The 21,998-nt window shown below is 38.9% G+C and overlaps 2 protein-coding genes across 2 annotated transcripts; both read right to left on the reverse strand.

Annotated features, from left to right (window-relative positions):
- Positions 1–206: 206 nt before the first annotated feature.
- On the reverse strand, positions 207–7,744 carry atxn7l2b (ataxin 7-like 2b). Its single transcript, XM_077224121.1, has 10 exons — positions 7,538–7,744; positions 6,099–6,167; positions 5,668–5,977; positions 5,416–5,588; positions 4,494–4,576; positions 4,176–4,387; positions 3,857–4,025; positions 3,548–3,669; positions 1,901–2,654; positions 207–493 (listed from the first exon to the last, which is right to left on the reverse strand). Exons 1-10 carry the CDS (start codon positions 7,689–7,691, stop codon positions 476–478), a joined length of 2,064 nt encoding a protein of 687 aa, XP_077080236.1. The 5' UTR covers positions 7,692–7,744; the 3' UTR covers positions 207–475.
- Positions 7,745–8,595: 851 nt separating this feature from the next.
- Positions 8,596–19,288, reverse strand: sypl2b (synaptophysin-like 2b). Its single transcript, XM_077222742.1, has 7 exons — positions 19,244–19,288; positions 13,958–14,108; positions 13,716–13,790; positions 12,672–12,790; positions 12,376–12,580; positions 9,532–9,723; positions 8,596–9,421 (listed from the first exon to the last, which is right to left on the reverse strand). Exons 2-7 carry the CDS (start codon positions 14,099–14,101, stop codon positions 9,311–9,313), a joined length of 846 nt encoding a protein of 281 aa, XP_077078857.1. The 5' UTR covers positions 14,102–14,108; positions 19,244–19,288; the 3' UTR covers positions 8,596–9,310.
- Positions 19,289–21,998: the final 2,710 nt, after the last annotated feature.

Here is a 21,998-nt window from a genome sequence, read left to right on the forward strand (position 1 = left end):
GTCAGGCGTCCCACAAATACAGATTTTTTTTTAACCAAAAAACAAAACAAAAAAACCTTCATGTTGAAGTACAAGCCCTGTATCATCCACGCAACAACAAAATGTTGACCCTTTGACATATTTGTGTAAAATGGGGGTATCTAACTTTTTAGTGTCATCTAGTGGTGAGATGAAGCAGCTCAATTCATTAGGACCAAGACAACAGAAACGCATTGGCATATTTATTTCAGAGTCTGACAGTCCATTTAGCAGCATAAAGAAGGTCTTGAGGTATTTATATATTAATTTGCAGGTCATTCATCAATACATTCATTCACATAGAAATTCAGTATACAAAATACAGACACACACATACATACATACATGCACGTCCTCCTACATGAACTTCAGACACTTTCACCATCCTGTGCATAAAGTCTGTGGCAAATACATGGCAGTAAGCCTGTGCTTCTGGAGGAGTTTAAGGCAGACTCCCTCAGTGAAGAAGCTTTGGCTGTTGGGAGAAAAGAAGAGCAGATGGTCAGGAAAAGATCTAAATTCAGAGCCGAGACTCAACCACTGTGCTGAATTAAACCTTGATGATTCATCTTAACAGACTATCAATCTGTGACTTCCCATACTTGTTCTCTCTACCACGGTGTATTTTTATCCTTGCCGTGTTGAAAAAGTAAGCGTAGCCAGTTTTCTTCAACAACTTTAAAGAAATGTATTTTGCTAACAGAGTAGTATGTGTCTACCAAGAGCTTCCTGACCCCTATACATTGGTACTATTATTTAACACTTAAAAACACATGCTACAACCACTTAAAGGTACACTCTGTATGTTTCATCATCACTTCATCAAGTGTTTGACTAAAGAAATCAATAGTTATTTTAAAATCATGTGCACTCACATTAGATGAATCATATTAGTAGCCTAATAAAAGCAATTTAATTTGGGTAGCTGCTGTAACTGCTAAAATGTATCTTTCTTAACCATTTCTTTGCCGTTTCTACCATTTCTACAGTTTTTCACTGCATACACAGTAAATATGATAAATAAATATAGATAATTAATAAATATTTTACATAAAATGTAGTTTAAAGTACCGGTAAGAGAGATATTCTTCTTTTATGTTCAGCAGAAAAAAGAAACTCATACAGGTTTGGAACAAATTGAGGGTGAGTAAATGTTGACAGAATTTTCATTTTTGGGTGAACTATACCATTAAATTAAAAAAAGCTGAAGTAAAAAAACTATTTAGATAGAAAGTTTGCAATGATGCCTTGGCAACTAAATTAATTAAAAGCACTAATATTCGTAAAACTGAAATAAAAATAAATTAAAGCTATATAGGAGTATTAAAAAAACAAATAAGTACGGTGGCAAGGGTGGCGTGGTTATGCAAAGTCTGCAGTGGGGGAAACGAGTGCGGAGACGAGCGGTGATAAGAAGGTCAAGAAAATGATGGCTAACAACTGTCTCTATTGCTAGTGATTGGCAGAGAGACACATATGAGCAGCCCACACACCTGGGACGGGAGAGAGACCAGTGCTGTATTATAATACAAATAGTATATAAATTATAAAATAACTGCACCCCTCCGTACAGTAAAATGTTGAAAAAATGGCCTAAATTCCTTTTATTCAAGGAAACTATTCAAGGAAACTACTTTTCTATTCATATTTAGGGTCATCTTTTAAGACATGTTTTCTAGGGAAGGCTGTATCTCCATATTTCTCCCAAAATTACATGATGAAATTAAGACAAACAGAGAAAGTAGATAATTGATAATGTCAGTGTAAGTCCAAGACAACATATCAGCCAAAGCAACAAAAAAATAAATAAATAAAATTACTAAATGCACCTTCAGTTAAACATTTTAGACTTTTAAACTACTGTTAAATGTGATAAACATACCGTTTGTGCAGCCAGTTTCTTTGGCAGACTGTTGGAGGTTGATCCTGGTCTGCCATCCCCACCCCAGGACACCCGGCTGGAGTGAGTCTGGGAGAGAGAGGAGAGGACATTGGGTTTAGGGGCATATGATGTGTTTTTTGGGGGACAGGCACCGCTGGTCTTACGTTTCCTGCCAGGCCCTTTATGCTCATTCCCAATAGCCCTTTGATTGAGTCCTGAGGCCCCTCCCTTATCAGACTCTGGGGAGGGAGAAGGGGATATGTGGGAAGGACTTTGCTTAAGCAACCCTTTCATTTCAGGAGGGCGTGTTTTGCTGCCAGGTGAGAGAGCACCATTGAACGGGCCATGGGGTGAAGAAATCGCATTTCTAGTCAAGGAGGACTGGCGGTCTCTGTGGTGGGGGAGAAACAGGATTTTTGACTCTCCAGGCAAGTCTTTGTCCACTTTGGGAGATTTTTGCCGTTTACTGGCTGTAGGACTTTCCTGAAGCTCCCTGAAACTCGCCTGCAAAGCCTGTTTGCTGGTCCGACCCGCAGGGTTACGTTGCCGGCCGGGGCCTGAGGGTATCTGGGCTTTCGTTGGAAGTCTGGAGGCGGCTGTTAGGTTAGTGGGCTGTGATTGTCCTGAGGTGCTTGTCCTGAGAGTAGAGGCGCTGCGGACGGGTACCAAGCCGCATGTGGCATCATGGGAATTATAAGTGTTTGTGGTGACTAGGGGTTGATGAGAGCATAGTTCTGACACCTGAGGGAGTTTCCTGCAGATAAAAGAGTTTACTTACAACAAATAAAATTCACAGGAAAAAGAACATTCCTTAACACATATTTAAAAGCAACCAATTTTATAATTAAAATTTTAAGAAAATAAAGTAATAAAAAAAGAATTAATAAATTAATAAAATACAAAAATATTCAGAAATGTATTTTTCAATCAGTTTCTTTCCAATTAATTTATGTTGATGTAATGAAAGATATTAGAATAAGATAAAAACTTAACTAACTGAAATAAGTTGAAGTACTAAAATTAAACCGTTTAAATAAAACTAAAAAATGTAAGCTATATGGAAATAATTCATATAAAAATAAAATTATAATAATAAATTATAATAATAAAAGCTAATTCAAAACATTAATAAATACTATAATAGGTATTTATTTAAAAAAAAATCTATAAATTTATTATGCTGATAAATGTATTTGCAATGAAAAAATGATGGTAAAACTTTACTAAAAGGTTCAATTAGTTAACATTAATTAAATTGATAAAATAATTCTAAAGCATTTTTAGTTAATGGTAATTAAAACATTTCCTTACAAATTATTAAAATCAAAAGTTGTATCTGTTAATGATTGAGATAATGATCCTGAGCTACATGCACTAACAATGAACAGTTGTATTTTTATTAACTTTTATTAACGTTAACAAAGATTAACAAATGCTGTAACAATTGTATTGCTCGTTGTTAGTTAATATTAGTTAAGGCATTAACTAATGTTAACTAATGGGACCTTATTGTAAAGTGATACAAAAATGACATTGAATTAAATAAGGAAAATACAAAAGGATTTTCTCAGCTCGGTGTTGAAAACACACAAAGTAAGCATTATGAATGTCACAAGGGCATCAGCCTGAAGTTGTAAAGCATCTTACTTCCACAGATAAGTGCTGAGGTGTTGCTCCATCATGACACTGAAAGCTGACCGCAGGTGGAGCAGCCTTCGGTCGAACGCTAAGACACTACGGCCAAGTACACGTGCCCCGAAGGTGCAAAGCTGGGTAAAACGTGAGAGAGGGGACAAACATGGGTTCATTTTTCTCCAAATGTGATATTATGAAATGAAACTATGTATTTTGTGTAACCTTTGTTATCAACACCCTCTTACATTTACGCATAGATTTTGCGGGATTTGTAGCAGTTTAAAAAACTGCTTAAACGTAGATATGAAGGGAAAGACTTACACCCAGGGGCTTGGGGTGCAAGGTACTAGCTGGCAGATGAGCAAATTCCTCACGGTTCTCCCCATCACTCTCTTCACTGGAGAGGCTGGCTGAGAGAGATTCCACCGGCATTTCCTCAGAGCGCATCACGTCCTTCATCTCTACAACACCCTCTGATGGATTCATGGACCTGTAAACACACATGTTCAGATAAAGGACCTGTCCACGTATCGTATAAGCTTGAACGCTTCAGTCTCCATTCACTGAAATTCACTTTCTTGCTCATTTTACCAGGTACACTGGAATATGTTTAGCTACAGGAAGCAGCAGAAGCACAGACCTGAGAATAGAAGAGTTAGTCATTTGGCTTTTGTAGTGCAGAGGCCCAATCTGACACGCAGGCGTCTCACGGCGGACAGAGCCTCCATCGGGGACCTCTCTGGACAGAGGGGGGCGCTCTCGAGGCTTTGAGCTCATCTTCAGCTCCATTACAAGTTGGTCAAAGGGTTTATGCCTCCCTACAACCTGCCGTCGTTGATGGATGGAGTGAATCTGCGGCAGAGGAAATAAAAGAGAAATGACAGCTAGAGTTGAAAGCAAAAGCACTCAAATACGTATGTTAGAGTGCTTTTTTTCCGTATATTGACTATATGCTCACATTACAGGTCAGCAGTCTGGTGCACAGTTTCTTTCTCTCAGGATCCATCACCCCACAGTGCTTGTCAAAGTCACATTCTTTCTCTGAAATAAACAAATTGGTTTCAACAAGAGGAATCAACGTTTCAACCAAAGCAACCACTGTTACCAAGTAGATTTGAAATATTTAAGGAACAAGTAAAATACAGTCAGAGTATGTTTTTAACACTGAATGAATAATAATTTATGCATCAATTATACCAATACATACTAATAAAAAAAGATTCTTTCTACATACACTACCTTTGACAAGTCTGGGGTCAGTTTTTTTTATTTTTTATAAATTGATACTTTTATTCAGTAAGGACACAATTAATAAATAATGTGACATTTATAATGTTACAAAATATTTCTCTTTCAAACAAATGCTGCTTTTTACTTTCTATTTATCAATTTTTCCACAAACATATTAAGCAGCACAACTGTTTTCAACATTGATAAAAATAAGAAACGTTTCTTAAGCATCAAATGAGCATATCAGAATGATTTCTGAAGGGCCATGTGACACTAAAGACGGGAGTAATGATGCTGAAAATTTAGCTTTTCTATCAAGAAGAAAAAATAAATTGTATTAATATTACTCTTTTTACTGTGTTTTTGATCTAATGAAATCAGCCCTGGTGAGCATCAAAACATTTGATTGGTAGTGCATATTTTTACTAAAATATTTTAATTAAAACTTAATGTTACATGATAATTCCATGAACATGACAAAGTGGAGACAAATGATAATTAATTTACATGGAATATATTTAAGCAGATTCTGAATCAATTTGAATGGATCATTTGAACAGATTCACAGAACTAACATAATTAAAACTCAATTTTGCTACTGAAGTTTAAATCGGAAAAAAATAATATTATGGGTTGCATCAAAGACGTACTAAGGAGTTTCTTGTAGGTTCTGCTGTATGTTTTTGGTCCATGCAGGTAAGCGTGTGAATCCAAACTCTTCTGGATTGGTTTCTCGGCTGATGGAGGTGCTTTTTTTGGTGGGGTGGGCAAATGTGGAGGTGATGGAGGGGTTCCATGGGAAATTTTATCCACATGCTGAAGACTGAAATATAAACGAGATGACACTGAAATAAACAGTGGATGTGAAATATCAAGTTAAACTGAACTTCCCTCCTTCTCACCTGGGTCCCTCACGCTGCGGTTTGGAACGTCTCTGGTGCAGAGAATGAGGTGGTGGGACTCGTGGGGGTCCAGCCCCCTGGTGCCTGGTGTCTTGACCCTCACAGGGGCTGCAGTGTTGGGAGGGGGGTGTCCCATGTTGGGGTTGGTCAGGAGAGCAGTTTGATGGTGTACCGTAGAGCTTGCTGAAGGGGCCATGCCGTCGCTCACAATGCTTCTCAAAAGCCTGTGGCTTCACGACCTGCCCACAGTGGCTGCACACCACCAGGAAGAAGTCATCATGTGCTGGGCAGTGGCCATATATTGACATATCTGTGAGGGGAAGAAGATTTTTCTTTTTTACGAATGGCAAGATTTTACTTTGAATGTCAAGATCTTGTCATTCGTCATCAATGCAATCTGTGAATCACAAGCCTAACAAACTTTTCCTCACCCTCTTTCTTGAGAGTCATAGTTTCCATCCGTTTCTTCACATTTTTGCTGCAGTCTTCCAGAGAAGACCCTAAAAGAGGCAGTGAAACAAACAGACCATCAACACAGGAAATTAAACCTCAAAGTACATTTGAATGAAGTGTCTCCTCGGTGATCAGCGGTTCTCAATTCCAGATGGATGGATTGACGAATTTGAACCGGTTTTAACTAGTCTATGATTTGTAGTCTTTAAAAAAAAAAAATTCTGTCCTGTTTTCCAGCATTAAAATGTCTCTGCCTTCACAGAGAGATCATTGGTACTGTACTATCATACTTCATATTCAGTCATATTATTTATGTGACTGCACTGGCGCAATCATCAATTTGAACCCCAGCGTTGACGTGGGTGTGGTGCCATTGCTTTACATGTTGTTGGTCTACATCCTTTCCCAGCCATTTTTGTAGCGATTTAAATCAGTTTAATTATTTTAATACAACATTATTCTTAACTCATTTTCAGTCACATCCAGCTCCAGCTGGACTTCCAGGGTGGGCTATACAATTGTGAAAGTGGTTGAGGTCAAGCTCAGGATGGGGCCATTCCTGTGCTCTTCTATGGAAAGTCTGCTGAGGCCCCCCAGTTGAGAACCACTGGCTTAGACACATCTATCAAATATCAAAGCAACCGTGCTTAATGTTCTCATTTCTAATGGCCCCAGCTCACTGCATTCATTAATGTGGGTCATTTCCTGCATTATATAAACCATATACATAAGAAATGCCATTTTTTTATTTTTTAATCAGGTGATCAGTGCGACAGATGATGAAAGACCATCTCAGTGTTCTATAAATAGATGTAATGTAAAGAAAAGTGAGAACACGGGCAGTTTGATGTGAAGATGCAACTGACACCGTTCCTGGCAATTGCAAAAGGAAATATCAGCCCAGCGTTTAATCATGATACTAACACTGCATGTGAATAATGACATGTTCTCGCGGCGAAGAGAACAACTATACATCTGGAAGTGTGTAAATGGATTAAGAGGTTTATTTATCTTGATAGTTTAGTGGCCAGAGACTCGTCTCCACCTTCACTTCCCGTCGCGCTGGCTCTGGCTGTCACATTCACATTAGATGACATACTGAGCCGCATCTTCTGTCTTTAATCCTCAAACCAACACGACAACATACAAAATCAATTCAGGCACATTGCAATCACATTGTCAAGAATGTAAATTTTAGGAAAGGGAATATTCATCGGCTAAACGGAGCGCTAGGACCTGGGAGATTTTCCGAAAGTACCGTTTGTCGGGCTGCAACACGGGCGGCGCTAGGACCCGGCGGGGCCTTTGTTTGGGTCGTGGTGGCCGGGGTTTGCTCTTTTCAAACAAATCCATTTCCTGTGCTCGTTTGAAGCGATTACAACCGAAAGTATTGAAGGCTCGACGTTGTTTTACTCACCGTCCAATGTAGATACGTTCGTTTTGTCGATCCAAGCGGTCCAGCTTTGCCCTACAAAGTCAAGGATGGAAATTCGCCGATCTAGGGCAGCCATTACCGTTTTAGCGCGTGCACGACCCGCCACCATCACGACGGGAGCGCATTGCGACGTCATCTTGCGCGCTCACGGCGGATTACCGTAGCTAGCGATGGGAAGTTGACTAATTTCTGCGAGTTGGTTTCAAAGAACGACGTCCCAAACAGGCACATATTGCTTTTGCTGTTAACGTTATTTCTTCGTATGCGTGCTGTTAAAACGGTCACACAATGAAGACATATAACGTTAGCCTACATAGAACAGTTGATTAATCGCAGCACATTAAGGCAATAGTTCTGTGTTACAAGGAAATGTTTCCATATGCAAATTAGCCAAGGTTGATTAAATATGCACTCATTTGTATCATTACACTATATATACACTATATTTGTATCATTCAACACAGGCATCTAAACATTCGATAAAAGCCAGGTTCAAAATTGTTTCATTTAGCTGAGATTAGAATTTAAGGTTTTTGTTTGTGGTGTAACCTTAAAGTAACTTTAAACTAATGGGAAATCAGTCAAACGCTTTACTACTATTAGCTCAGAAAGAGACAACTTGTTGAATCGATACGTGCTCTGCTCAGATCGATTCAGTTAGATTCGTGAACAAGTCGTTCAAATCAGATGACTGTGAAGCTGTTCAATGATTCATTGAAAAGATCCGACTCAAAAGCAATTCGTTTTGATAGTTTCATGCTAATATCTACAAACTATCGAAACGAATTGCTTTTGGAAATACCATTTTCCCCTGTATATCATATGTAAATTCGTTTATAAAACATCCCACAACATCAACAGCTGCACAAATTCACCATAACGCTGTACTGTGAGCATTTAAATAAGATTTTACATTTCGTCTAATGAAGAAGATGCCTTGCCATTTATACAGTTTTGCATAAGTAAACTAGAATTAGAAATTCATTTTCATATGTAAATTACCTATCTGAAAATAGAAGTACACAATAGTCAAAGCACAATAATAGCAAAACATGATTTTTTTTATTTTAAAAAAGCCTCTATCTTTGTTAAACACACACAAAAAAATCGTCAATTCGTTTTTAACAACAGTCTTGCCTGTTTTGGTGTAAACATTTCTTAAATATAGGTTGTTATAAGGCACACAGTTTATTTAATAAAAGGACAATTAAAAAATTAGTAGTACAGTGGAAATGTAAGATGAGATGAAATTAAACACAACAGCACCATGCTACTCATGTAGTACTCGTGCATCCCACTGATCTATATAATGACATTATATAGATCAGTGATGCATCCTCAATTGCTATATAAAAAGGGAACATCAGAACAACTCAAGAATTCAAGTTATATATTCAATTCAAAATATGTCAATGAACAGGAGTCAAAACATTCCATACATTTTGTTCATGTAACAAGTTTAACTAATATAGAAATTGAACAGTAAAGAAATGTAACATTTTAAAGATGCAGTTTACATCTTACAAACTGGTTTATGATAAGGGGCCCTTGTACCTACTCTAAACGTACAGCTTTGCTGTAGTGTGCATTATTATGCAAAAATTTGAATATATTGGGAGATAAACCTTTGGTGTGCATTTGTGACAAGTCACGCCAGGTAGACCCATAACATCAGTTGACCGCGTTGCTATGTAGCACCACTTTAATACTGCAGCAACACCTGCTTGATGAATGTGTATATGACCTGATGTTTAATTATGGCTGTCCTGTTCCCTCTTGCTGATTGGTCGGTTTGTGTAACGGCGTCTCCTTGTAAAGGAACCAGCAGTTTCCTCCCCACAGGATACAGTTGAGGAATCCAACGATCTATGAAGATTCATAAATTCACATTAACCTTATTTGTTTTGAATTCATCTGTTAGTCTATTCAGCCATCTCTGTATAATGTCATTGGTTTAGTATTTTGCTATACATTACCACTGAGGAATTGAGGCGGCCCATTCTGGGGGTTTGCCCAGGAGTGCAGTTGTTTATTGCTTGTTTACACACGTCCGTTAATAACACAAGTGTAATTGGACTGGTTGCCCCTTTCACATCAGTAAGGCCTTTTCCCCAGGCAGATGAACACACCAGCCAGAGAAACGTGAAGATCCCAGTTAACAGTAGATCCTAAGGAGAGTAATACATGTAAATACATATTAACATGTAGATTGTATACTGTATATACACATAATAAATTATTATTTTATTATATATAGTATCGGTCAAAAGTGTGGAAACATTACTATTTTTTAATGTTTCTGAAAGAAGTCCTTTATTTGATAAAAAAAAACACAGCAATATTGTGAAATATTATTACAATTTAAAATATTGTATAAATATAATATATATATATATTTTTCTATTTTTATATACTTTGAAATATAGTTTATTTCTATGGAGCAAAGCTGAATTTTCATTACTCCAGTCTTCAGTGTTGATGATCCTACAGAAATAATTGCTGATTTGATACTCAGTTATCAATGTTGGAAACAGTTGTGCTGCTTAATTTTTTTCTGGAACCTGTAATACTTCTTTCACTATTCATTGATAATAATAATAATATCAGAAATAAATTATATTTCAAAGTATATTCAAATAGAAAACAGTTATTTTAAATATTAATAATATTTCACAATGTTACTGTTTTTTATGTATTTTTGATTACATAAATGTAGCATAAGAGTCTTCTTTCAAAAACAAAAAATAGTAATGTTTTCAGTGTGAGTATATATATATACAGGTCCTTCACAAAAAATTAGCATATTGTGATAAAGTTAATTATTTTCCATTATGTAATGATAAAAATTAAACTTTCATATATTTTAGATTCATTGCACACCAACTGAAATATTTCAGGTCTTTTATTGTTTTAATACTGATGATTTTGGCATACAGCTCATGAAAAACCAAAATCTCAAAAAAGTAGCATATTTCATCCGACCAATAAAATAATTGTTTTTTTAATACAAAAAAAGTCAACCTTCAAATAATTATGTTCAGTTATGCACTCAATACTTGGTTGGGAATCCTTTTGCAGAAATGACTGCTTCAATGCGGCGTGGCATGGAGGCAATCAGCCTGTGGCACTGCTGAGGTGTTAATGAGGCCCAGGATGCTTCGATAGCGGCCTTAAGCTCATCCAGAGTGTTGGGTCTTGCGTCTCTCAACTTTCTCTTCACAATATCCCACAGATTCTCTATGGGGTTCAGGTCAGGAGAATTGGCAGGCTAATTGAGCACAGTAATACCATGGTCAGTAAACCATTTACCAGTGGTTTTGGCACTGTGAGCAGGTGCCAGGTCGTGCTGAAAATGAAGTCTTCATCTCCATAAAGCTTTTCAGCAGATGGAAGCATGAAGTGCTCCAAAATCTCCTGATAGCTAGCTGCATTGACCCTGCCCTTGATAAAACACAGTGGACCAACACCAGCAGCTGACATGGCACCCCAGACCATCACTGACTGTGGGTACTTGACACTGGACTTCAGGCATTTTGGCATTTCCTTCTCCCCAGTCTTCCTCCAGACTCTGGCACCTTGATTTCCGAATGACATGCAAAATTTGCTTTCATCCGAAAAAAGTACTTTGGACCACTGAGCAACAGTCCAGTGCTGCTTATCTGTAGCCCAGGTCAGGCGCTTCTGCTGCTGTTTCTGGTTCAAAAGTGGCTTGACCTGGGGAATGCGGCACCTGTAGCCCATTTCCTGCACACTCCTGTGCACGGTGGCTCTGGATGTTTCTACTCCAGACTCAGTCCACTGCTTCCGCAGGTCCCCAAGGTCTGGAATCGGTCCTTCTCCACAATCTTCCTCAGGATCCGGTCACCTCTTCTCGTTGTGCAGTGTTTTTTGCCACACCTTTTCCTTCCCACAGACTTCCCACTGAGGTGCCTTGATACAGCACTCTGGGAACAGCCTATTTGTTCAGAAATTTCTTTGTGTCTTACCCTCTTGCTTGAGGGTGTCAATGATGTCCTTCTCGACAGCAGTCAGGTCGGCAGTCTTACCCATGATTGCGGTTTTGAGTAATGAAACAGGCTGGGAGTTTTTAAAAGCCTCAGGAATCTTTTGCAGGTGTTTAGAGTTAATTAGTTGATTCAGATGACTAGGTTAATAGCTCGTTTAGAGACCCTTTTCATGATATGCTAATTTTTTGAGATAGGAATTTTGGGTTTTCATGAGCTGTATGGCAAAAGCATCAGTATTAAAACAATAAAAGACCTGAAATATTTCAGTTGGTGTGCAATGAATCTAAAATATATGAAAGCTTAATTTTTATCATTACATTATGGAAAATAATGAACTTTACCACAATATGCTAATTTTTTTTAGAAGGACCTGTATGTATATATATATATATATATATATATTGTTCATAAAACCAATTTATTTCATCCATGCACTAAAGACTAATGTTCTATATTATCCCCAGGACACTTGCAACTGTTGTCAGAAAAACCCTCCCCTCTGTTTCTTCATTTACACAACAGTGAAACTCTTCACACCCCCACACACAGTTCAAAAATAGCTCACAAAAGTTAATTCTCCAAACTAGTGATGTTGAAATCCTGCATAATACTGAATAGGCTAATAAATTGAAGGCAAGAAAATTTGAGGCGCTGGATTTCATTTCTCGCACAAAAGCGTGAACGTCTGAGTTAGCCATTGAATATGAAAGTGAATTTAAAGGCATGCACAGACAGAGAGGAGGTTTAAGAATGCACAGACATGCACAACTCTTAAAATAGCTACAACATGAACTTGAACCAATACACACTCACAATAATGGGGCCGCGAGGAGATTCGCGGTAGAGGTGCTGGTAAAACAGATACAATACAAGAGTAGCTGTGCTGTACAGGAAAGCCAGAACTCCAACAGCTACAAAGAACTCAGCTGAAGATGAATAATCTCCAGTCAGTTGTGCGGTTTTAAACGGTGTTCCACTCTGTTTGCAGGTTGGGACTTGGTAACTGTTGGTATTGAGCCTTTGTATCAAAGTATAATGAAGAAGGAAATTATGAAAAGGCAGACATTCTAAAACAACAAGAAGTTTTTTTTTGTATTTTAATTGCTTACCTAAAAGGGTAGCTGAAGGATGCATTTATTTCTTGGCTGGTACTGCTGTTGCACTGGATGTTGAAACTGGTAGCGCCAGAATAACCACTAGTTGTGGCAAAAGCAAAAATGGCGAATATCTGAAAAGACAGAATATAAGAAATTAATAAATTAATGAATAAATATGGTTCAAGTGGAAACCAAAGGAAGTGTGCGACTGTGCGTTTGATTTCATAGCCGTGAGACCAGCATATTAAGAAATGTAAATATTTACCAACACAAAAAAGCATTATATTCACATGTCCTCATTACTGTCTACTTCCTCTTTTTTTTATAGAATCCTTTTCACAAAACACTTTTTTTAATATGTCAAAAGCTGTATTGTGGTATTATCTGACGACCATTAACTTAAAACAAGGAGCATCAGGCATGACGCTTATGCAATAATAAAAAAATATGCTAGCACTTTACAATAAGGTTCATTAGTTAATGTATTAACTGACATGAACTAACAATGAGGAATACATTTATTACAGTATTTATTAATCTTTGTTATTGATAGTTAATAAAAATACAACTGTTCATTGTTAGTTCACTGTGCATTAAATAATGTTAACAAATACAACTTTTGATTTTAATAATGTATTATTACATTTTGAAATTAGTATTAACTAAGATTAATAAACGCTGAAGAAGTATTATTCATGTTAACTAATGAACCTTATTGTAAAGTGTTAACAAAAATATCAATAAAAAAAGAATGCGTGACCCTCTGGATTACATGCATGGTACATAGTAACGTTACCAAAAGAAATTTACAAAGACAGTGCAGTAATTGTTTATAAACACTTTATCTTGAGGCAGTCAACTTCAATAGTCATATAAACACCGTGAGTAGGAACGTTAAAACTAAAAAATATATATGCCAGAAGTTTGAAAAATGGCGTCACTCCACGCATGTAAATAATGTTTTGATTATTAATTTTCTTTTTCATTATTACGTTTGATGTAATTACACAGAAAAGCTCAAAACAAAAGTATACTATATAATTGAAAAGCACGTACCCATTCTAATACACGGATGAATGCCAGTGGTTCTTTCAAAGGGCTGAGATCTAGTTGAAACGCGCTCATCATCTTCTGCAAATAAAGCATCAATAGCGGCCATATCAAAGAACCGTTACAACTGACAGAAAATGCGGTAATAATCAAACCCCCGGGAATATTATGAAACGCGGCTTTTGGAGCAGCAGCAGACTGAGACTTTGTTGCACTGCAGAAAAATAAGTCAGATTCAGAAAGATTACCTTGTATAGTCCTTGTAGTCCCCAGACGAATTTCAAAAAGTTGTCAAAGTTTCTTTCCCTTTCCTGGTTTCTGCATAAGACATGGTTTTGTCCACGTGATTCATGACGTGCTTCATCCAGGGGCAGGGTCGAGCCAACCAACATAGTCGAGCTAGAGGGAAAAAAGTGTTGTAGTAGGCCTATGGCATATATCCTGTTTAGTTATCTTATTTTTATCCTAAATGATTAATTATTTATTATTCATTATTTATCTTAATCACCTAACATATTATCATCTCATTTTTTATTATCTTTAGAGCTTGCAGAAATATTTCCAACATTTTTAGTGACATTTCTGCGCATGTGTTTTAGTTAAATTGACTTGCAGGACTTTTTGACAGAATCCTACCACTGCCATATTTTTTGTAGTCTAGAATGTTTTTTGGAATGTTGTCATCATTAAAAATTTTGTAAACGGAAAAGAAAAATTAGAGCTGAAATACCTGCTAAATTTGATTCTGAACAGTAATGGTGTCAAGATGTAGGAGATTTAAATTGCATATATTTTCCAGTCACATGTTGTTGTTGCTATGACATATTTTGCAATGTGTGCTGCTATTGTATGACGTTTTAACCCATATTTAGTTGAAATAGGTATTAACTATTTTAACCATGTTATTAATTCAATACACATTCGATTCACATTCAATTCATATTGGATATGATTCAAGTCAATTCACATTCGATTAATTTCACAATCGATTTACATTCAATTCAATACACATTCGGTTCACATTCAATTCACATTGGATATGATTCAAGTAAATTCACATTTGTTTCAATTCAGATTCAATTTACTTTCGATTCACATTAAATTCACATTCAAATGTGAATCAAATTGAATGTGAATGGAAAGTAAATCGAATGTGAAAAAGTTTCTTATTGGAATCTATGCACTCTCTGTAAATGTAGGCAACTTTTATGGATACAACAGCTGTGTTAGTACCCTTCATTTGTACCTTATTTAGCCCTAAAACATAGTAGGCTACCTTAACGATATAATATGTGTATGTTTTTAACCTCTTACAATAACAAAGGCGTAGATTGAAGACGCAGGAGGGGTTCACGTGACGTTATACGTTTTTTCACAACGTTGCAGAAACGTATTTATAACGTTTTTATCATGACAACGCGTCCTTGCAACGTTTTAGAAATGCACCTAATTCTGAAAAGAACACATAATATGCTAGTACACAGCAATCCATTTGCGAGAGAAGTCTGGTGTGGAAGGTGGATCTGGAACTGACTTTTAGGTTGTTACATAAATTATGTTTCTCTTGTTTTCACGAACTGCTCTGAAATACAATTCAAACATCAACAACTATTATTAGGCTGCACCGCACCGAGTCTTAATCCACCACTGTAGCCTACTTAGTCATAGGCTATATTGTCGTATACATTTAATACAATTAATATAAAACACAAATATAGAATATAAAAAATATTAAATAATATAGAAGTCTCAAAAATGAAATGGCCCCTATAATGCTATATTAAAGTTTTCTAATGTTGTTTTGGAGTCTCCTACAAAAGGTTTACATGCATCAAAGGTCAAAAAACTGTTTAATTTTCTAATAATATACATTTGCACATCACCACATTTTCAATGATTCTTAAACGACTCGTCAAATGAATCCATAGATATGAAATGAATCACTTTTTCCGCCAGCTACTCTGCTCTGATTGGCCAGACAGCTCAGTCTGTTGCGATTGGGCACAGCGTACAGCGCGCGTCAAAAACAAAAACGCCCATTGCCATAACAACGTCAGCTCTGCTTGTCCTGTCCTGGGGCTTCCTACACCGTCAACTCATGTGTAAACTAGTAAACACAGTAACGAACAAATTACATCGATTTTACCATATAAATCCGAGCGCAAATCCGAAGAGGAAACATTGGAAGAACTATTCATTCAACCCGAACCTCCATCGCAATTACGACGTTTCTTAGTGATACACTACCCAGTTTGAGGTAACTTAGCCTACATTATGCAACTGTAATTCCTTACCATCAACATTAACAAGGGCATGTCCATCAATAAACCGATTATTTTACGTGTACATATTTATTTACCGAGTATTTTTCTAATTTATTGCGGTGAACATGTGGGAACTGTATCAATAACACAGTGCATACATTAGCCGAGCTCTAGCATGAATGACTGATGAAACATAAACCTTGGTAAAACAAATCTTGCTCCATGCTTAATCTCTCAAAACAATCTGCATTGATAGACACAGTTTAGGTTATAGTGGCCCACAACTGATTAGCAGAAGTATTTTTGTAAGACTGTGATAACATGATGAGTTAGCCAGAAGCAGGAGACCTACACAATATAAAACTCAAAACGCTCTAGAGAGGGAACGAGTACTGCGTAATATCTTACGCTACGGGGAAAACCTCTTTTCCACGAGATATTGAAGCCAAAAATTATCCTTAATTTTGAATTAATGTAAGCCCCGTTCACACTACAAGCCACTTTGTCGCTGCATGTCGCCAGTGGCTGGCGATGAGGTCGCTAGTGGGCGTTCCCACTACTGGTTGCCTTTATGAATGACATCCGATGATGTGGAGAAGGATCATGTGCGCTCCACTCCGATTGGTAGTCGCTCCCGAAAGTCGCTCTTCATTTGCATAAAGTTAAACAGATCTCAACTTTGTCGCGTCGCCAGACACGCCCCATCCGGTCGCCAACGGTCGCTGTCACGCGTGTCGCCGGAAGTCGCCCGCTCACCATTGAAATGAATGGTATCGCGTCGCTTGGTCGCGTGTAGTGTGAACGGAGCTTTAATGTAAAACGCTGTGCTGCAGCACGCAGACATAGGCAAGACGGCCCGCGCGCCTATTGGCTGCCCTGCGGCAACAGCAGCAGCCTATCGAGAGAGGGCCTGCCCTTGAGCAGCGCTACCCATCCCGAGATGGAGGCGTCCGTGGACATCACCTTCACACTCGAGGGAGTCCACAAACTCACGTCTGACTGATACCAGTCGGCTTTTTTCTAAGGTTCCAGAGCCGAAACGCATTCCATGTCGACCTTGAGGCGAAACCCCATGCCCGGGGTGGAACTCGTGCTTTCAGCCATAACTGCAGTGGGCGCATGCAAAGCAGGCCCAGCTGAAGTACCGAAGATGCTGAGGCCATGAGGCCCAGCATTTTCTGAAACCTTTTGAGCGGGACTATAGAGCCGCGGCGGAAGGATTTTGCGGCGCGCTGAATGTCCAGTCCGCGGTCCGGCGACGGACGTGCTGTCATAGACAGCGAGTCCAGCACTGTTCCCAGAAAAGAAATTTTCTGTCTGGGAAACAGCGAACTCTTCGCCCAATTGACTGTGAGACCCAGATTCTCGAGATGCTCGAGTAATGTGGTTCTGTGTTCTATGAGCTCTGAGTGTGATCGAGCTAGAATCAGCCAATCGTCCAAGTAGTTCAAGACTCGCATGCCCTGAAGTCTCAGGGGTGTGAGAGCCGCGTCCATGCACTTCGTAAATGTACGGGGTGCTAGGGACAGGCCGAACGGCAGGACTGTGTATTGATATGCCTGGCCCTCGAAGGCGAATCTCAAGAATTGAGACGTGACGCTATTTGTATTTGGAATTAGGCGTCTTTCAGATCTATTGACATAAACCAGTCTCCCTGGCGAACTTGCGCGAGGATTTTCCTGGTTGTCAGCATTCTGAACTGGCGCTTCACAAGCGCTCTGTTCAGCTGCCGTAGATCTAGAATGGGTCTCTGAGACCCCCATCTTTTTTCGGTACCAGAAAATATCTGCTGTATAGCCCCCCTGCGCTCTGAGATAAAGGTGCAATGGCCCCTTTGCTCAGTAGTTTAGCTATTTCGGCTCGAAGTAGATGAGATACTTCGTTGTTTACCGTGGTTTCGACTTACGCCGTATAAAAGCGGGGGGGGGGGGGGCGTCGAGCGTACTGCAGCGAAAAGCCTCTTTTTATAGTGTTCAACACCCATTCTGATATCCCGGGAAGCTTTGCCCACGCATCTGCGTGAATAGCTAGAGGTAGAATGAAATCCGGGCTCTGGCCGCGGCATAGCGGCGGCCACAGAGCTTCGGTGTGCTGAGACATAAACACAATGTTTACAGTGTGTGAGGCGGGGGGCGCGACGATCACGGGAGGCAACCTGGTCGCGCTTGAATTCTCTATGACAGATTGTGGAGAGAGAGCGAGCGGGACAAACCCCCTGGGGTTGAGCGTGTCTGTGAGGGAATGTGGGCGCGGGACAGCGGGCACACTCACTGCACTGAGAACACCGTCGGCTTGTGCTGACTGAATGTGTGTTGGTTTCGTTTTTACAGAAACCGTGGGACACGGATTGTGTAGTGTTTGTGGGCACTGTGTCGTGGGCACCTTCACTACATTTTTTTGCACAATCGACTAGTGGTGTAAATCGGAGCCTACATGACGATTCGATACGATACAGATTTCTGAAGCCAACGATTCGATTATTTTCGGTAATTCAGAATTCCCCGTGATACGATTCAATTCTATGCGATTCAATAATCGATATTTTTACATGATATCTATTAACTTTCAAATTAATCAACAAAAATGTTTATAATTTGCCTTTTATTGAGAATACAGGAACAGTAGGCTATTCTATTCACATAATGTGTATGTTGTGCTCAATGCACTGCAAATAGAACAGCAAATATAACAGTTACTGCATACAGTTCAAAACTTGATTCTATCAAATCCTGGTGCGTTTCCGTGCACGTCGCAAACGTGCACGACGCATGATAGAAAACAGAACGCGGGTCAATATATTGTGAATATATACAATATATAAGCGCCCCCATTGGGTATCACGTCGCGCATGGCCTCTCTCGATAGGCTGCTGCTGTTGCCGCAGGGCAGCCAATAGGCGCGCAATAGGCGCGTCTTGCCTATGTCTGCGTGCTGCCGCACAGCGTTTTACATTAATTCAAAATTAAGGATAATTTTTGGCCTCAATATCTCGTGGAAAAGAGGTTTTCCCCATAGCGTAAGATATTACGCAGTACGAGAGATACTCTCGTAAGAGAACTAAGTATTTTGAACACCGCCTTTCGAGAGCAAGCGGTTTGCGAATCCTCCATTGAACTCCGAAATTTCAGAAGCAGTCATCAGTAAAATAAAGGGAACACAGCAAAAGTTTAGGATTATAACTTACTGCTGTGGCATTGTGGTAAAGATTAATTTTAACCACTGATTCTTCACATGCTCGTCCTTGGGCAGTGAAAAAAACACTGGCTTTACCTTCACATTGTAGAGTACAGCATCTTCTGGACATGATGCTATCCAGTATCCACAGGAATCAGCTGCCGGTTTGAGTTTCAAGTTTTCCCTGGTGTCTGTGCGTGCAATAAGCAAATAGTATAGAAGGAACAAGAGGTGAAACTCTGTTGCAGTTTTGGTAACAATCGCTAGATGGCGCTGCGATCGCGCTGACGCCATTTTGGACTGAACCAACGGTTTTACCGTTAGCACAACTGTACAGCATTATGTCTGGAAATAATTGGAAACAAAGAAAACAGTGTTCTGCCATCAACTGCAACAACTACCAGTGTACAACCAATCAACTAGCATTTCATAGATTCCCCAAAGATCCAGAGAGGTAAAGTAGAAAAGGTTTTTATTAACGTTAAAGTGAGCAGCGTATGTACGTCTCCATACGTAAATAGCGGCATGGAGGTGTACAACAGTGAGTGTAGGGAAGTTGTGTGTGACAAGTGCAAAAACACTCTTGTTTACATAGTGAAACTATTCAATAGAGTCAGAATCCACCATATATTACGGACCCAAAAACGACAACTCTCACAGCCCAAACAGAAGCACTACAGAAACATTTTAAAGCTAAGTCATCTGTAAATTAACTCTCTCTTTCTGTATCAAATGTAACATGTGTTGTACAAAGTTTTTATCAGTCAAGATTGTAAGGCCGTCTAACTCGATCCAATGGCGGTATTGGAATTAGCGGTGAAGGTCTTTGCGTGTTACTGTCTTTTCTCGTGGCAAAGTATTTTTGGTTAAATGCAAAACATTTTATCTTATGTATTAACTCGTTTCATCTGACTCCATAAAATGAAAAGGTTTTTCAATGATATCTGTGCATCATTAAATATACGTTAATGTTTGACTATTCCTTTTAACTCCAATGAAAATAAAGTCAAAGTCTGTTAGAATAATCAAATATAACAATTTATTATGTCAGGTAAATGTATTATTACAATTCCATAATCGATTGAAAGATAATCAATGCAAACCATCAAATGTTCTAGAACAAAGAGGAAAAAGTTTACCCGACAAGAAATGCGTGAGGCTGAGAGTCTCACAACTCTCAGCCTCACGGGCCGATCTCAGATATAGAAAAGGCCCTGAGCTCTCGCTGCGTTTCATTATATACCCAGACCTCATTTCAAATCTAAACATCATTCACAGTGGAAATTTACCTGTAAGTCACCATTTGCTAGCAGTGGAAAATTAGCATTCAGTCAAATGGTCGAAGGTGTTAACTCAAAGACACACCCTCCAGTATTGGAGGGTGTGGAAGATATTTCTAAACTTCCTAAGAACTTTATTACCTTTTGGGTTTACTTCTTTGGGAATGAGACATTTGTACCAGTCGTACTGTGACATTTTAAATAATACTAAACATGAAAATACTCTGTGATAATCATTCACATTAAAACTACATTTTCTTGGGTGCATTCAGGTGGGGGTGAGGGGAGATGTAGATGAAGTTGGTTCGGAGGTGAGACTTTCGTCTCAATGGTGCATGAAGGCCAGTTCAAATGGTAATCTCCAGAGAGGTCCTTTTGTCCTCTCAGTGTCTGGTCACCCCCGAAACAGACTGTCTGGAATTTCCTAATTTATCAATTCTTACAAGATGAATTAAATTATAATAAAACTAAAGTCCATAACATACAGAACAGCTAATATACTTACCATTGCCATTATATTTGTAGTAAATGTGTGCACTTTACTTGCACAATGTTTGATTTGTTGTGTGTAAGTTAATGCAGCCAGAAATGATGTGATCTACTTACCATCACCAATTTTATTACTGTTCATTTTGTGATGATCTTCCAGTAGGGGTTCATTCTTCAGCTGGCTGTCGCCAGCCACTGACAGGTCACGTGACATGCCAGTGGCTGGCTGGCTGGCTGGCTGGCAGCTGCCAGTCTGAGCCTGGCATGTCACGTGATCTGTCAGTGGCTGGCTGGCAGCTGCCAGTCTGATTCTAGCATGTCACGTGACCTGTCAGTGGCTGGCTAGTTGTCTGGCAGTCTGCCTTTGGCAAGTTTCAGAAACCATTGTTTTTTGACAGTTTTTGTGTTTTGTTTTCCTCCCTTTCTAGCTCATTTATAATGAATCTGTTGATATGATTATGTTCTTTAGTATGATTGATGTTTTGGGGACTGTTATCTCAATATAACCAGTCAAATGCCGTGATCAGACTGGCAGCTTGCTGGACGCTCATCCAGTCAGTCGCTGCTGATACTGGGAGTATAACGCGCAACGTGTTACCTGACACTCTCGCTACAAGGAACATTTTTTTTCTTATTATGAATATAATGTCATTCCTTTATTCTTGTGTATGATTGATGTTTTGGGGACTGCTATCCCAATATAACCAGTCAAATGTGCCATGATCAGACTGGCAGCTTACTGACGCTTTGTTGGACGCATGGAGTCAGCCGCGGCTTAATTGGAATAACAGTCCCCAAAACATAAATTCTACTAATAGATGCATGAGATTATTCTTAATAAGAAAACAATTAATTTCCGTGCAGCAAGAGTGTCAGCCAATGCGTTATACTCGCTGATCAGCCGCGGCTGACTCATCAGCGTCGAGCAAAGCGTCAGTAAGCTGCCAGTCTGATCATGGCACATTTGACTGTCTTTAATAGGGATAACAGTCCCAAAAACATCAATTATACAAAAGAATAGACGCATGAGATTATATTCTTTATAAGAAAACAATTAATTTCCGTGCAGCGAGAGTGTCAGG

The sequence above is a fragment of the Siphateles boraxobius genome, unplaced genomic scaffold, assembly GCF_051911475.1.
Source record: "Siphateles boraxobius isolate OS27281-9 unplaced genomic scaffold, OSU_SipBor_1 9, whole genome shotgun sequence".
Lineage (NCBI taxonomy): Eukaryota > Metazoa > Chordata > Actinopteri > Cypriniformes > Leuciscidae > Siphateles > Siphateles boraxobius.